The 17,646-nt window shown below is 39.6% G+C and overlaps 2 protein-coding genes across 2 annotated transcripts in view; one reads left to right on the forward strand and one right to left on the reverse strand.

The window, feature by feature from the left end:
* Positions 1–91: 91 nt before the first annotated feature.
* LOC114845675 (lysyl oxidase homolog 2B-like) overlaps positions 92–17,646 on the reverse strand; it is a 170,252-nt gene continuing 152,697 nt past the window's right edge. The window contains exons 13-14 of the transcript XR_008693178.1: positions 893–2,475; positions 92–752 (exon numbers count right to left, since the gene is read on the reverse strand). The gene's annotated coding sequence lies outside the window, so the exon portion shown is untranslated. The remainder of the gene's footprint in view (positions 753–892; positions 2,476–17,646) is intronic.
* On the forward strand, positions 5,904–17,259 carry nelfb (negative elongation factor complex member B). The gene is made up of 14 exons (XM_029134893.3): positions 5,904–6,011; positions 6,100–6,228; positions 6,656–6,816; positions 7,164–7,263; positions 10,921–11,151; positions 11,229–11,414; positions 11,493–11,605; positions 11,681–11,783; positions 13,520–13,615; positions 13,735–13,877; positions 14,361–14,467; positions 14,986–15,127; positions 15,252–15,360; positions 15,895–17,259. Exons 2-14 carry the CDS (start codon positions 6,127–6,129, stop codon positions 16,051–16,053), a joined length of 1,752 nt encoding a protein of 583 aa, XP_028990726.1. The 5' UTR covers positions 5,904–6,011; positions 6,100–6,126; the 3' UTR covers positions 16,054–17,259.

Here is a 17,646-nt window from a genome sequence, read left to right on the forward strand (position 1 = left end):
ACTTCAAGACGACGTCTTGATAGTAACGTTCAGCATGTTGAGCAAGGTGGTGTTGCATCTAAGCCACCAGGCTGTAGAAAGATGTGATCTATTCCAAAAGAATCAAAGACACAGTATGAGGACAAAAGAACAGAAGTCGTACAACCTGATTTCTCATCCACTGTTTGAGTGAAAGGTCGCATAGGGTCAGATCAGGGAGACCCAAGGTAGGAGCCGACTGAAGAGCAAGCTTGAGGTCAGTGAACGTTGTTCAGCCTCAGACGTCCACGTGAGACAAGAAGTGGACGATGAAGACGTCTGCATCAGAACCCTGAGTGGGACCTCAGAGAAGGTAAAGTTAGGACTGAAGGTCCTACAATAAGAACAAAGACCTAGAAAAAACATCAGCTGTTTTTACGTGCACGGTTTAGGCAGGTTTCAAATTGCTTTAACTCTGTTGGGTGAGATGGATTTGCCATCAGCTGTAATTACAATGACCCAGAAAATAACCTTTGTCTGAACAAACTGTAATTTAGACAGGCTCTCTTTGTGGCCTGTAGCATCCAATGTTTCAGTAGCTTAGTGGTGTCTGCAGTAACGCCATCTACTGTATGGCTCCTTTAAGAGGGTGCTGTTGTTTACATGGTTTGTGGTCAGATTTAGGTGTGATGACCACTGGTTCACATCCTCTGATCGAACCTACATCATGTCTGTGTGTGAGCCACAGGGAAACAGGGCTTCCTGTAAGGCTGAGTGTTGGGTCAGAGCGTCCTCTGAAATGAAAATAAAAACAAAAGCGTGTAATGTGTGTCATTAGAATGTGGAGGTACCCAGTTCACTGTTTGCTGCACATGACAGGCAGAATATAAAAGAAAGGTTTTCTAAAAGTATGCAAAGTAGGTGAATACGTCACATGGGGTCGGAAGTCGTTCACCAGTCTCCACCCCGTTGACATCTGTTCAGGAAAGGACCCACGTCCTGCATCTGTCTCCATCATGTTTTCACAGAGGGACGTGTGGAACTGTAGAATAAAAATAAAAATCTTTTTTGTTCGTTAGTAAAAGAAATCGCAAGCGCAGACCTGTGTTCATCCCAAAAGAATGAAGTTGAGGTCAGTTTGAGTGTGTGTGTGTGTGAAATCATAAACAAGCTGTGATGCAGCCTGTGTGAGGGCCTCAGTTACAGCCCCCCCTCAGCAGCCAATGATAAGAGCACAGCTGAGCTGAAGTTAACACCAACAAAAGAGGGATTATTTAGAATGTCTGTAGATGTAACCTGCACTCCGTCTGGAGTGGAAATCAATCAAATACCTAATTTACACATGAAATCTCTTCCTAAAAATTTAACTGGGCACAAGTTTGAAAGCAAAAATGAATGTTAAGGTGTCTTGCTGTCAGATGTTGCACAAGACAGTGAAAGAATAAGTTTTTCTTTAATAGTCTGGTACGTACAGTAATTATTATTACTTCTCTCTAATAGTCGTCTTCCCTTTAATAGTCATTAATAGTCTGTTTCAGTCAGTCTCCCTATGGTCCGGTTTTGTTTTTTCTACAGTCTGTTTTGTTTTCTCTATAGTCTGTTTTTTTGTTTTTTCTACAGTCTGTTTTGTTTTCTCTATAGTCTGTTTTGTTTCCTATAGTCTTCTAGTCTGGCCAGACAAACCTATATTGTGCACAAATCTTTTTAGAAACATGGAGGATTTTATTACTGAATTTGTTGCAAATTGAAATAGTTTGAACCCATCAGACTGTAAAGTCATGCAGCAGTTGTCATTTAGCTGTTTGTCATCATTTTAAAATCACTCTGTGGGATTTTTTTAAGCAAAAAGCGATTCTTCATTGCGAGCAGATAAGCATGAACATGAATTTGAGCGTGTATCAGCTGTAAGCGTGTTTCTTCATTGCGTGTATGAATGTGTGTGTGTGTGTTTGCGGTACCGTCTTCTACGTCACGTAAAAGGAACCGTCACCTTCCTCCTTCCCCAACCATCAGTCTGATGTGAGCGCCAGTGGGTGAAGCCTTTCGATGGGACAGTTGTTCCTCGATGACAGACCTTTCCTGGATGCTTGGATGCAGCTCTATTGGGCCGATCACGTCTGAAGCCTCTCCTGTTGTTTCAACCAGTGTCTGTGTCAGAGCACGTCTTCTCTGCTGTTGCTCTGTCCTTGTTTTCCTTTGCTGATTGTCATAAGCAGGTGTCTGTCAGACACACACGCGTGTATGACACTTTCACGGCTTCAGAAGCTTCAGACACAGTCCTTTCCTGCTGGTGCAGGGCTTGTAGTAGCTGGTTCATCTGATGAGCCCAGAACGTGATGGCTGCAGACGTTGTGAGAGTCGCTGAGGCGTCCATGCTGTGGTCTGTGTCCTCCAGCTGCTGTGGTGTCAGAGCTTCCACTCTGTTCTGGTTGTTGGTCGGCGCTTCTTCTCCTTCGGTTCTTCTGCTGATGGTGGGAAAGGAGTCCAGATCCGGATTTACCCTCATCGCGCTCAGTTCTGCATTAGAATAGAGAGCAGAAACAATGGGAGCATTTGCTCTTGACATGACGTGTGTGTGTGGTGTATGTGTGTCTGTGGCAGAGTGCAAACAATTCTTCCCCAGAGTTGTTATCTCCTTTTTTCCTGTTACTCTCATCTTTTGTTTCTTTTAGGGCTTTAGTTTTGATAGTTTTGCTTTTTCAAGTATTTTCTTTTGTCTCTAATTTTTCTTTTAAGGTGCGTATGTCCTTACACAAAGCGATTCTCCTTTTGAACCCATAACCAGTTTCCCACTCATGGAAACATGAAACGCACTAATAACCATATTTACTTTAATTATGTTTAGTTTTGTACGGTTGCTGTCTGGTGGTGAAGACTCAAATTGCCCCGAACCCGTCTTTCAGAGTCCGGCGGTTTCCTGCCTTAGATTTTTTGTGTGTTCCGGCCGGAACCTTCCCAAAATGCCTTTTTATCGGACGTCTCCGTAAAAAGGGAACCAACCTGATCTGGCGACAGAGCCTTTCCCGAAGTATTTCCTCAACGTTAGGCCCCTCTAGGCCCGGGTCCCTCGTATCTTGAAAATACTTCACTCTGCAAACGCGCTCCCTCTTTCAGAAGCCGTCTTTTATACTCAGTCCCCCACGTGTGGACCACGCACAGATCAAAAAAACATGTCTGTATCCTCAGTACAGACGGAAGCTCGGTTCCACGAGCCAACCCTTAGCAACCGACGTCTCACCACCCAGAGCAGACTTTCACCTAATTAAGAACATGTAATATTGGGATTTTTTTTCTCTTTTTCTCGATCTAATTAATTTTCCTTTTTCAAATTTAGTGTTTCAACCAAATAGAAGATTTCTTTCCCTTTTTTTTTCAACCAATTGAAATGTTTCAGCTAAATTAAAAATAAAAGTTCCAATCCTTTTGTTTTTTCCCAAATCAAAAGGAATCTCTCTCACCGAGCCGAGCCAAATTAGGATTTGAGTTTGAATCTGAGTTCGTGGATCTCGTCAGAGGCGATCCAGACGGGTGAGCAGTCCTCCCAGCTCTGAATGTCTGTAGAGGTTTGGAGGCTGAGCGACCCTAGTCCTCAGGACTATCGTCCCTGGTCACACTGTCCAGACGACCTGCCGCGGGATCCTGTTCGTGACGCCAATTTCTGTGGTGGAAATTTTCCATAAAGAAGTAGATGAGAGAGAGTTGTCCTTTTGTGCGATTTATTGAAATAATAAAGAAAATAAAAATAATGGGGAAAGCAAATAAAAAGCATGGATGTTGATCGTGCACATCAACAAACCAAAAACCAGCTGGGGAGATCAGTGCACACACCACGAAGGTGTGATGCAAAGAGCCCACAATCTTCAAGTTGCTTCTTCCTTTTAGCTTCTCTGTCAGACTAAGGTGGAATGTCTTTCTAACCCAATCAAATTACATGCACCATCTCCTCCCTGTCGCAGTGTGTGTGAAGATTTTTACTTTCTCACACCTGCATTGCTGACGTCCAACTATCTGTGAGAAAGGAGCACCAAGTCTCAACAGACAGAGACACAACTCGCCGACCTTGGGTTTGGGAGCTAGAGTTGAGAGTCTATCAGGCAGAGACAACCATTGAACAATGTAGGTCAAAAGTCAAATGCATACAGTAAGACAAAACATAAGATATTAATTGCAGAACATAAGTCATAAATCATATAATAACTGCATAGAAATGCATAGAAATAAGGAAGAGACAATTTTTCCCATAACAACGCATGCACAGATTTGATTACGAACACACAGATCTGACTACGCACACACGCATCTGGTTACGCATACACAGATTGGTTTAAGCACGCACAGATCAGTTTACGCACGCACAGATCTAATGTGACCCTAATTTGACTCCATAAACTCCTGATGCTCAGTGTACACAGTGTACAATATTTCTGCTTTTGGCTGAGTAATTATGACTTTTTTAACAGTTTAACAGTTAACAGTTTAAATGAAAAAAAACAACAATGAAATTTATTAGCTTTAACTGCACCGCTTTTGCCTTTGAATGGTTAATTCTGACTATTTAAAGATGAATTGACAGCTACATAGTTAGCCCCACACGATTCCTCTAAATCCTTTCAAAATAAAAGCACAAATGCAATTTATTTGCTTTAAGTTTCTGGTTCTGACTGAATAATTCCCAATTGTTAATGAGACTATTTTACAGTTCAGCAAATAACCACACAGACGCTTACTATGGTGCTTTTATTCTGAAAGGGCTTAATCAAATTTTTTTTCTTTAATAAGGCTATTTTTGCTTTTGAATGACAAATTATGACTAATTAACAACTATTGTATAGATTAGTAATCACTTACACACAACCTCTAAATCCTTTCAAAATAAAAGCACCAATGTAATTTATTATTTTAAATGGCAAGATTTTTGGTTTTGACTGGCTAATTATGTCTAGTTATTAAACTATTACACAGTTAAGTAATTAATAACAAATACTCCTTTCAAATTAAAAGGCTAGTCAGCTTTTTTATGATTGTATGCAACTTGGTCAACATTTTAATCTCTGTCATCTCTTTACCTTGGTCAGCTTCTGAATCGTTGCCATCTTTTTAATCTTGTCATCTTTTTACCTTGGTCATCATTTTAATTGTCATCGTTTTAATCTTTGCCAACGTTTTGTTGTTTTCATTGTTTTGTTGTAGTCAATTTTGTGTTGTCAGCAGCTTAATCTGCGTCTGGCAACGTTGCGGCAGCAGATCAGCTCTCCCACATAATATCTAAGAAATTACTTTTTCTAGTTTAGTTATGAATTCGTCTACCTAAGGTATTTATTTATTTATTTGACTTGTTTTGCTTCATTGATTTGTTGGGTCCCCCATTTTTATTAGATTGGACTAATTAAAACAAAAAATAAACCATTAATCAAGAGGAGTATTTATATTTCTTATGTACTCCTCTTGTAAAAACAAAACTGTCTATCACAATACGACATTCAGCCTAATACATGCTGCTTGATGAACTGCTGGACAGGACAAAGAGAAAAAGAAGAGCAACTGATCTATTTACCATTTAGACAGTAGGTGTCACTTCACAATAATTTCACATTTATTAATTTCATGAACTCCAGGCTGGGCAAGATTTTTCTAAATTGGAGCAACACTTTCTTTGTACTTTGGGTTTGTGGATCTCTGAATTATTTATTGCCTTCTTCAGAGCGCCAACATTATCTAACATTGTAAACAGCGAGTAAACAGTTTTAATGATTAAAATACGGTTTGGGATTATTAACATGCTGAATAAAAACCGCGGAGTCTAGCAGCAAAATAACTGCAGTTATTATCAATATCTCATAAATGCATGAACATGAACAAAAAAGCACATTAAGTTGTTGAAAATAGGACAACCGCTTTTTTAGTTGGTTGCGGTAATGCATCAATAAGTTCCTCTACCAACCTCCGTAACATGAAGAAAAAGAACCAACAGCAGCACGGAACATAAAACTTCTAGCTCGGTTTTCCGAACGGACTATTTACAAAGTTACAATATAGGAAGTTTGCTTTATAAGGTAAATCACAATGCGTTAATGTTCTGTACAATTATCCGTTTTTTATGTGTAAACATTCACATGTTAACGTGCTTTATTCATACATAAGTCCGTAAATTGAGGATCCACAAGCACAATGTTTGCGGGTTTGCCTGAGCTCGGCATTTCCAACGGGGAAGACCTTAAGGAAACTCTCACCAACTGTACAGAGCCTCTAAAAGCCATTGACCAGTTTCAGGTAGCGTTACATTCTGTTTGTAAAAAAAATTACTAAAATATCCTATATTTTAATTTTCTGTATATCTGTAGTAGGCGTTGACTTTGAGGAAATATGTTTATATAAATTTGTTTAGCCTAATACAGTGTATTACTGTATAGTGTGATATGGTTTTGTTTCAATTCATCTACTTTATTATTATTCTGTCTTTAGCTCAGTGGCTCCAGGTGTGTCCTTGAGTAAGACACTTCTCACTAGCTCCCCGGGTGCTTTGCTTATCCCAGTGGATGGGGCAAATGCAGAAGACCAATTTTGTTGTTTCATTGTAAACAGATGTGATAATGACCAATGAAGGCTCTCTTTATTTTCTTCCTAACCTGACTCAGAGGACATTACATGATCTGTAGAGAGTTACAGCTGGAACTAATCCTGGGTTTGTTGACCATAGATGGAGAATGGCATCCTGCTGCCAACTCTCCAGTCAGCTCTTCCTTTCCTTGACCTTCATGGAACACCTCGTCTGGACTTCCACCAGTCTGTTTTTGATGAGCTTCGAGAAAAGCTGATGGAGCGTGTTGCAACCATTGCAGAGGGCAAGGATGAGGAAAGGTATGTCACCAGTTGTTTTACATTTTATGCAAGACTCCTTTTATCACTGCGGTGACCACTTCTAGGTCAACCGCTGTGATTCTTTATGCAACACACATAAACAAATGTTTGAAGGGCTTAAATGAAAGCTCTAATCTAAAGGAATTTAAGAATATGCAACAAAGCATCCTAGCTATCACACGTGGTGAGTTATGAGCCCAAGAATGAAGAATGCTAAGCTAATTGTTAGCTAAATAAACAATGTATGCATTCAAATATCCTCACACAAAGTCCATATAACTGGTGAACTGATCATATTCTCTGTTATTCCTACCTTCAGAGCTAATGGGTTTTCTATTGACTTCCAGATACAAAAAGCTTGAGGAGCTGCTTGAGAAGAGTTTTCCACTTGTCAAAATGCCATCCATTCAGCCAGTGGTGATGCAGGTGCTGAAACATTTACCAAAGGCAAGTGTCTTCTGAGCTATTGTCTCCTATCAAAATGTTTTAAACCATCATTCACCAGAGTGTACCTGTTCTTTAATCATTTTTTGGCTTTGCCTAACTATTCCACAAACACCTGGCTTAATTGGTAACTTCAACTGGTAACATACAAATGTTGGACTGCTTCCTGGTGCAGGTGTTGTCTTGCTTATTCTTATGACAACCACTGTCTGGCTGTGAGTTTTTGATTGTACAAATTTGTGAATCATTCTAATTCCAAAAGTGTAAAGGTCGGACAGGCATCCACGTACAAGCCTAATGTTAAAGCCTCCTAGGTCCTAGTTTTAGTTTTAGAATGTACTAGATCACTACGGTTTATCAAAAAGACTGATGTGTACTGTAAGTAACAGCTATGAAGAAAATATGGTACAAAAAAAGTCAAACTAGTGACAAAACTGTGACTGCACAACAATTACCACAGAATGAAAACTAGAAAGACAGTTGTTGAGGGAGAGCTATTGTGATGCAGAACAAATGCTGATTGCTCCAAAGCTACTGAATTCTGATAGATTGTTGAATGAGCTAATAAGATTGATTTGACATTTTTTTGTTATAAAATTCTTAAATATTTCAGCTTTAATGGGCTTTGTAAATATATGTATGTAAATATACTAAGCTTCTTATGAAAAAGAATGCTACACTGTTGGCACATTAACCAGATGTAGCTGAGTTTAAAAATGTTGTGTATAACAGACGGGTGCAGTGATTTAAAGTCTCAAAGTCAGACCCAAAGCCAACAGAGAAACATTTGTAATTGTAGTATTTCCTAATTGTGGCCGTAGTGACAGATTACAGAGAAATGAAAAAAAAAAACAACATCCTGGCACACTCATAGGTGTGACAACCCTCATTAGCAGCCCAGCACTTTCCCAAATTATCCATTCAAACCAATGGAGAAGGTGAACTGGAAGTGCAGAACGTAAACTTGCAAAAAAAGTATAAAAGATAGAAAGTAAAGGTGGCCTAAATGCGGAAAAAAAATTAAAAGGGTCTAAACCATATGAAGATATACCACTACTGAATTTAAAGACATATTTACAGCAAAGCTAAAACAGAAAGGGTGAAAAAATAAAAGTAGAAAAGACACGGTAGACAGTGGATAAAACATTAGTTTTTAGTAAAAAAAAAATGTTTTTGTATCCTGTTCAACAAGCAAAATGTCGTATTGTGTTGGACAGTTTTGCTTTTACAAGAGGAGTATATAAGAAATATATATACTCTTCTTGATTAATGGTTTATTTTTGGTTTTATTTAGTCCATCCTAAATATGTGTGATGTTGCTGTGTTGGTGGACAGGTTGAAGTAATTAAGTTAATTTTCATCTTTAAGTGCTCCACATAATGATTAGTGGTGATTAGTACCTCAAATAATGAAACATCTTTGATTACACTGATTTATTGTTTAGTGCCAGATAGTATCTGGACACGTTTATGGAAGAAAATACCTCGACTATCTCTCCGTTATAACCAAAACTCTAATGTTGGTGCTATTACAGTTTAACATCAATTTGGAGAAAAATATGATATTTGATATTTTTCCTAAATTCTATCAAATTTACTATTACCATAACTATTCTTCACAAGTCAGATGATGATCTAAACCAGTGGTTCTTAACTGGTCTGGCTTTGAGGCCCACCATCCCCACTTAATGACAAGCTATGACTCAAATCGAGGAAACTTTTCAAATGCATTTACTCATAAGTCTGACATAACAATCAGAAGATTTCTGCAGTTTTCCTAAATTTAATAACTTTTTACAGACTCAGTTGGTGTTTCCACGTATAATACATTGACTTAAATTATGTAGTTTTAACTGAGAAAATATGTGACACCCAATACTGCATTATGGATAAACTCATTTTCTTAGGTAGCAGTTTTTAAGGAGTCCTACTTGCGTTTCGCCATGTTTAGTTAGCATATGAGGGTCAAAACGGGTGCCAGTTAGCATTAAAGGGCCTAATCGTCACCTACTTTTTAGTGGTATTAGACAGCACACCTTTTAATTAATAAAAAAAATTACTGGCAAAAGCTGACTACACACTGAAAATCGTTTTGTGACCCACTTTTGGTTCCCGACCCACCAGTTGAGAATCACTGATTTAAACCACTCTTTATTGTAACTTAATGTTTGTGAACAATTATCTCACATCAGTGAAAGTTCAAAATCCTCCTTGTAATAGCAGCCTGATTACCACTTGTCATAGCCCAATGAGATAATAAGCATCCGTTACACCAGGGAAGATAGATCTAGCCATCATAGTCATAATGGTCATGAATCATTGTTGGACGTACCCGAGGTCCTAGAAAAAACAATCATGTGACCTTTTAAAACACCTGCTTGTACTGACTTCATCTGGCTGGTTATACGTTACACATGCTACACTGGAGCCAGCTGAAACTTTTCTAGTTTAGAACTTAATATGCAAAATCATCACTCCGTAGTAGTGATGGGTAGATGAGGCCTCATGAAGCGTTTCGACACATTGCATTGTATTGATACTGTGCCGATACTGTGTCACTGAATACTGACACCTGCTGGACCTTAAAAATCCCAGGCAACCTAATTGACGGACTCAGCTGACACTGATTTGATGACTTAATATATACAATTATATAATTTAAGCCATTGTATGTTATATAGTATTATTTCACATCTTCATTTATATTAAAATTGAGAATTTTAGATACAGTTGATTGAAGATGAAAAAGTGGACATGTATCATAACGTAAAAATCTAAGTGAACATGTTGTCAATGAGGATGCCTTTTTTTGTTTTTTTTTAAACAAATTTGGTCTGCCTGCCCACTGCAATGAGGGGATCTTGCCAAAGGTTATCTTGAAGAACAAACTGTCATTTTAGTAAACGATTTCCAAACAAGAAGAAACAAATAATGCTGAATAACATGCCTGAAGTGGGTGTAGACAGCTGCTGTTCTGCCTGCAGTCTTCTGACGGCCTCATTGAACTTGGAGAAACTGCGGAACCAGAGTGATTTAAATCTGGGTGTTGCTGGGGTCAACACACTGAGGTAGTTTTGTTTAAATAGGAAAGTTCTGTCGAACAAATGCGACATTTAACCTGCATAAAATAATATGATTAGTAAACTAAGAGTCACTTTGAAATTAACCTGAATTCAGATAGATCAAGTAAAAACTTTTTAAATTTAATTAATTATTTTATTAATACGCTTTCACCTAATTATAAAATTAAATCAAGAAAGACACCTTATTTTTTGATATAAGATGAATTATAGATGAATTTGAGGATGAACGGCAAATGCTCAGGGATTCCTTTCGGCGGATGCATCCCGACACATGCACTTCCTTATAAACCCAGTCTAGCGCGTCATACAGTGACTGATACAGGAACCTTATCGGTCAGTTGATACGCGCACCGACACAGTGTTTCACAGTGTTTCACGCTATGAGCTCGACGCATGCGCCGACGGATCGGTGTTGCCGGACCCATCACTACTCAGTAGCTTTTAAGTTCAGCATTTTTTTGCCTCTCAGTAAAATTAGGTAATGTTTTCAGAAATTGTCTTTACTAATTAAAGTTTTATTAGATCAAGACAGTAAATGGTGAAGAACTGACTTCTATTTTGACCAAACACCTTAACAGGTGCCAGAGAAGAAACTGAAAATGGTAATGGCCGACAAAGACCTCTATAAGGTGTGTGCTGTGGAGGTGAAAAGACAGATCTGGCAGGACAACCAGGCTCTGTTTGGAGATGAAGTCTCACCGCTGCTGAAACAGTACATTGTGGAAAAGGAAGCTGGTCTGTTCAGCAGTGACCTCTCCATTCTGCACAATTTCTTCAGCCTTTCTCCCAAAACGCGACGCCAAGGAGAGGTAAATCATATACATCAGAAAAAAACAGAGTAGTATTTGTAATATGCTGTGCGGTAGCCAACATCTGGACATTACAGGTTGTCCTGAAGCTGACCCAGATGATTGGGAAGAATGTGAAGTTGTATGACATGGTGCTGCAGTTCTTAAGAACGCTGTTTCTGCGAACACGGAATGTCCACTACTGCACACTTAGAGCAGAGCTGCTGATGTCGCTTCACGACTTGGACATCAGCGAGATTTGCTCTGTTGATCCGTGTCATAAGGTATGAAAGCAAAAGTAACAGTTCCAGACGGTATGTATTATATTTTGACTTGTGTGTTACTTTTGTGTATTGCAACAGTTTACATGGTGTTTAGATGCTTGCATTCGAGAAAAGTTTGTGGATGGCAAGCGAGCCAGAGAGCTGCAAGGTTTCCTGGATGGAGTGAAGAAAGGACAAGAACAAGTCCTTGGGTAACATGAGCAAATGGTTTAAATTTCTGAACAGAGTGACTTTGAGCGGGTGAATCATTGCCTGTATGTTTTTAGGGACTTGTCCATGATTCTGTGTGACCCGTTTGCCTGTAACACCATAGTGCTGAGTACCATAAGGAACCTGCAGGAGCTGCTAAGTCAAGATGCTTTACCTCGGGTGAGTAAACTTAAGATGGAGCAGCTGTGGTCTCTAAATGTCTCTAAAAGTAAATGTTTTGTTCTAATTCCACCAAACTTCACCAGTTATTCTAGTGTGAGTAAAACTAAAAAATACCGAAAGAGCATCTTTACAACATTTATGCATGGTGTATTGCACATGTATGTTTATGGAGGTATTGCACATCATAATTACTACATAGTGTAGATTATGATAGATATTTCCACATTGGTGGTGATATTGTTATTGTATAACACAGCAATTAAAGTGAGCCTGCAGTGTAGTTGTTGTGTCACTGCATTGTTATGTTGTAAAGTCTGATGTCTGTTTGAAGGAATGACCTGCGGTAGGGCTCCTTCCTGCACTGTGGGTGTAACAGTCTGGAGCCTCTACAGCTGGCAAGAGCCTTGGGGAGCAGGTGTTGTGAGGGGTTATCCATAATGGATGTTAGTTTGGCCAACATCTTTATGTCCACCTCCTCCTCAATGGACTTCAGTGTGCAGCCCAGGACAGAGTCTGGTCTGCAGGTCTGACTCGGCTTTCTTAACCAGCTTGTTGAGTCTCTTCCTGTCTCTGCCTGTACACAACTCCATACAGGACTATTGAGGCCACCATAGTGTCATAGAAAGTCCTTAGCAGCTGTCTGCACACATCAAAGAACCTCAGTCTCCCCAGCAAGTGGACGTGACTCTCAAAGTGTTTGTGTTGTTTGACCAGTCCAGTTTTTTGTTGAGGTGAACACCCAGATATTTAAACAGTGTCCACATTCTCAATGTCCGAGCCCTGGCTGATCCCCTTGTACTCGTGCTCGTTTCCCCCCGATACACTTCCAACAATGTCATCCGAGAACTTCTGGAGGTGACAGTGGTGGGAGTTGTGTGCACATTCTCAATGTCCGAGCCCTGGCTGATCCCCTTGTACTCGTGCTCGTTTCCCCCCGATACACTTCCAACAATGTCATCCGAGAACTTCTGGAGGTGACAGTGGTGGGAGTTGTGTTTCAAGTCTGACGTGTACAAAGTAAACAGAAAGGGGGAGCACAGTTACCTGTGGTGCCCCTGTGCTGCAGACTACCACGTCCTTCAGCCTCACAAACTGTGGCCTTTCTGTGAGGAAGTTGATGGTCCAAGCAGCCAGATGTTGGCCCACACCTTCCACCTCCAGCTTCCTCCTCAGCAGTGATGGCTGGATGGTGTTGTAAGCACTAGAGTCAAAAAAAGTCAAAAAACATGACTCTTACAGTGCTCCCAGGAGACTTTAGGTGAGACAGGTAGATGATGGCGTCATGTACCCCGATGCGAACTGCAACGGGTCCAGTGCTGAGCTCACCTGGTTACGGAGGTGACTGAGGAAAATCCTCTCCATGGCCTTCATCAGGTGGAAGGTTAAGGCGATGGGTCTTAAGTGGTTTGGCTCTTTAGGACAGGGTATTTTTGGAACTGGAAGGTAGGAAGTCCTCTAGAGCACTGGTACTCTCTAGGCTGAGGCTCAGATTGAATATTATTATTTAATGTCACAAAAGCATCAAATGGAGTCTGAATATTGTCCCAAATATAACGATTATTTTCATGTTCATTGTTGAGATTTGTTTTTGTGAACATGTAATGGTACAAGGTACAGTACCTGGTACCAAAGTCAAGTCAAGTTGGCTGGAGAGAGGCTGCAGAGTTAGTTGTCTACATTTTCCTTACATTGTATACATGAATATGACATCTCATGCGTGTTTGTGAGGACAGGACAGTCCAGACCTGATGCTGCTGCTTCGAATGCTGTCACTTGGTCAAGGAGCTTGGGACATGATTGACAGCCAGGTTTTTAAAGAGCCTCGACTGGTATGTACAGTATTTGACCGTGTCCGTATCAAATCAAATAATTTGTTTTTAGCCTGGTTGGTTAAGAAGACAGATATGGAAACTACTTAGTAAACCAGACCATGTGCTTCCACCCTTAGGATTTGGAGTTAGTAACTCGCTTCCTGCCTGCTATGATGTCAGTGGTTGTCGATGATCACACCTTTACTGTAGAGCAGAAGCTCCCAAGTGAGGAAAAGAGCTCACTGTCGTACCCCAGTGCTCTGCCAGACGCCTTCAACAGGTAAACCAAAATGCAGTTAAGTTGACTGCATTTGAGCAATCGATATGTGTGTACTTGTACTTGCAACAAAGTTAGAACCAAAAAACATATTTTCCTATCCAAGTGAGGACATTTTGACACAGTGAGGACATTTTGACCAGTCCTCACTTCTTTGAAGGACTGTTTGAAGGTTAAGATGTGATTTTAAGATGAGGTTAGAATTAGGTTTCGGTTCGGATTAGAGCAAGGGTTAGACGTGTGATGGTTAGGTTTAGGGTAAGGGGCTAGGGAAGGCATTATGTCAATGGAGGTCCTCAATTCCATGGGAGTACAAGGATGTGTTAGGTCTCCACAGCAGTATGTGATAATGGAAGATAATATAAAGAAAGAAAAGGCCTAATTAAGCCTTTTCTGGGAGGTCGAGCTAACTGAATGTGCTGACACTGAGACATAAACACAGATCCAACAACCTGTCAGTTCATTGTTGCTTTTACTTCTCCTCAGATACATGCAGGAGAACAGAGTGGCCTGTGAAATGGGTTTGTACTATGTGCTCCACATCGCAAAGCTGAGAAACAAGAATGCATTGCAGAGGTTACTGCCTGCTCTTGGTAGGTCTCTCTTTTCCTCGCTGTTTTCTGACATAAGACATACATACATATAACACACATTATACAATTAGGGTTTTCTTGGTTTATTCCCAGTGAATGCTTGTTTTATTAAATACATTTGATTCAAGTGTAGTTGACAAATTATCAATTAAGTGCTCTAATAAGCAGTACTGGTTTTACTGGAACCATTATTGTTAGTTCAGTTTCCAACAATTAAGGATATAATTATGAGAAAATTAAAAAAAAAAATTGCAACTGTAAATTGTATAGACATCCTTATGTGTACATTTTCTTAGGAGTAGCACTAGGCAGCAGTTGAGGTCAGGAAGACTTGCTTTAACAGAATAAAGCAGAACCAGGCTACGGGGAGGCAGACATCTCTCCTGACTGGTTGTCATGTGTAGAATGTAGCAAAAGGAAATGACAAGCAGCAGACAAACTACAATAGGAGCAGGCGCAGATACTGACCAATACATTTTAAAGCAATTTTAACACAGTGGGTCTCTGTTGTACTACAGTGGAGACCTACAATGACATGGCCTTTAGCGACATTTTTCTGCACCTGCTGACTGGACACCTCACCCTGCTCTCTGATGAGTTTGGTGCAGAAGACTTCTGCTCTGTTGTCTTTGATGACTTCCTTCTGACATCTTTGTCCAGGTTTGTTGATTCCTGCTGATTCTGTAACTGTTCCTTTGTAGCTAGTAACAGCAATGTTTTAAATATTACCTAATCCCCTATCAGATTATCAAGATGCACTGTCTGTTTTGTTTTCGCTTTCAAGCAAAGAGAATGTCCACAGACACACGCTTCGCATGCTGCTGCATCTACACAACAAAGTGTTGCCATCATTCATGGAGATTTTGACAAAAACCCTTGAACCTCCAAAACAGGTTAGTTTCATTTCTACATGGATTTCCAATATTGATGGGTAGAATCAGTATAAATCTGACATGTTGGAAGTGAACCATGTTTTAAACTATAACATTTTGCCACTTTTAGGTAGGAAAAACCTCATGAGTGATCAAAAGTGTTACTGGTCAATCAGAATAATTTTAAAAATCATTCTTACCTTCCCATGACATCTCTGGTTATTTGTTACCTTAGCAGTGTTTACTCGTTTTACATATGATAATTGAAATATTGCAGTGTTGCATTGTAATGCCTCTCATGAAAATCTTTACTGATAATCACCTGGATGCAGCCATACTAAAAAACTATAACATGATTACATCAACAGATGATCTGTTACGGTAAACAGTCTGCACTTAAACATTGCTTCTCTTTCAGCCATTTACACACACAACCATCACTCTGACATATACTGTACAGTACCATTTGTTCACAATTCATCTTTTAAAGATGTCCAGCGTTAAGACGGTCAATATGTTCAATAAATGGTCTCTGTGTCTGTCGACGTCCAACAGTGCAGTGAGCCGGTTCGGGAGCTCTACACCCAATTAATGGAAAAACTGGATGCACAGAAGAAGAGCCCTCCACCACCTGATGAGACTTCATCCATGGACCTAGGACTGCACCCGGTGACCGGCCCCAACACGGCCTCCGCACCAGCCACCCCTCACTGAGAGATGACCTACATGGGAATTAGAAGAGAAGTTGTAGTTAGTTGCTAAATATATTTTACAGTTGTTTTTTATGTTATTACTTTGTTTTTGAGATGTTTGTAGAGTGTCTTCAACTTTTTGCCGGTGAGATCCAGTGGCCATCTATTTTTCTTTAAGGGTAATAATTAGAATTTCTAAACTCTTTTTATATTCATATTTCATGATTGGGTTTACCAGTGTGTTACGTTTCATTGTATCAGTAGTGAAAACTGTAAATAAAGGTCACAAATTCCATGTGGTACTGTGTTCCAGGCATAGTTACAAGAAGTGATGCCACATTTTATGCATCCGTGCATCTCTGTACACATTCAGGCATTAGATCAGAAGTACTGAGATAATGCAAGATCATGTGTTCTGGAGCCTATCCTAACCTATCCTGTCATTTGGTTGAAATATGATTAAAAAAAAAACCTGGACAGGTTACCAAAGCATCATTACAGGGCCAAACATTTTTAAGTGAACCACACATTTAACTAAAGTTAATGCTATTTAAAGGCTGAGTGAGGACAAGGTTCACATTCACATGCAGTTGAAGGTGACATGTAAGTGGACAGAAGGAGCAAAGCCTTCTCATGGGCATAGGTCACTAAGATGCAAGCTTCATCATTAGGTGCTTTTGTAAGAAGAAGGATTTTACATTTGATTCTAGATTTTACCTGGAGCCACGAAGAAGAAAGCTTTTAACTATTGAGTTTTGGAATTTAGTGTTCAGTGTTTTTCAATTGAAACACAAAAATCTGGCAGAATTTGTTTTAACACACTGTACTACATCCATCACCTCCTCCTCCCTGTCCAATATCAGCCACCAGTTTACATGCACGGATCAGCACTGCTGCTCGTGTAATCCGTGGTGTGACACTGTCTCTAATGTACCACTAGGGGGAGCGCCACACCAGATGCTCAGACCTTTAGGAAGGAAAGAAAGAATTTGTACAGATTGTAGTGACCAGTTGGCAAAAACCTTGCTCCTACTGTGGTAAATTGCACTGTTTAAAACCATTTGAAACAGTTTATTTTCTCTTAGGTTGTGTTTTTTGTGAAATATACGTCGTACGTCATTAGCTGCATAATGCTTTCCTATGTTCATCCACTGTGTAACCTCACGTAAAACAAAAACATTACATATTTGATTTGATTGATTTGATTAAAATAGAACCAAACAAACAATCTGTTGCCATATGTTTCTTGACTGGTTGGGAAACCACTCAGTCATTACTCAGAAAGAAACAGCATAATAGTTATTCGATATTTATACCTTAGGCATAAAAGAGTATTTAGAGAATTCGTGTCTTGTACATTTGGGAATAACTTAACACTGTCAAAGTGTCACCTTATAGATTGATTAATGCAAGTTGTAAATATGTTAATATTATATATAATTATGAATATAGCCAGCACTACGCAGCTGGGTAGCTGGCTAAGAGTAGATGCTATGGATTATGGGTAAAACCGGTAAGTAGGTTTTACAGGAAGGTATTTATAGGTATACTGCATGTGGTGGATTGTTACAGGGTTTATGTGTATGTGAGTGTGATTTGTGTGATATAGTTATTA

Source organism: Betta splendens, chromosome 19 (assembly GCF_900634795.4).
Source record: "Betta splendens chromosome 19, fBetSpl5.4, whole genome shotgun sequence".
NCBI classification, from domain to species: Eukaryota; Metazoa; Chordata; class Actinopteri; order Anabantiformes; family Osphronemidae; genus Betta; species Betta splendens.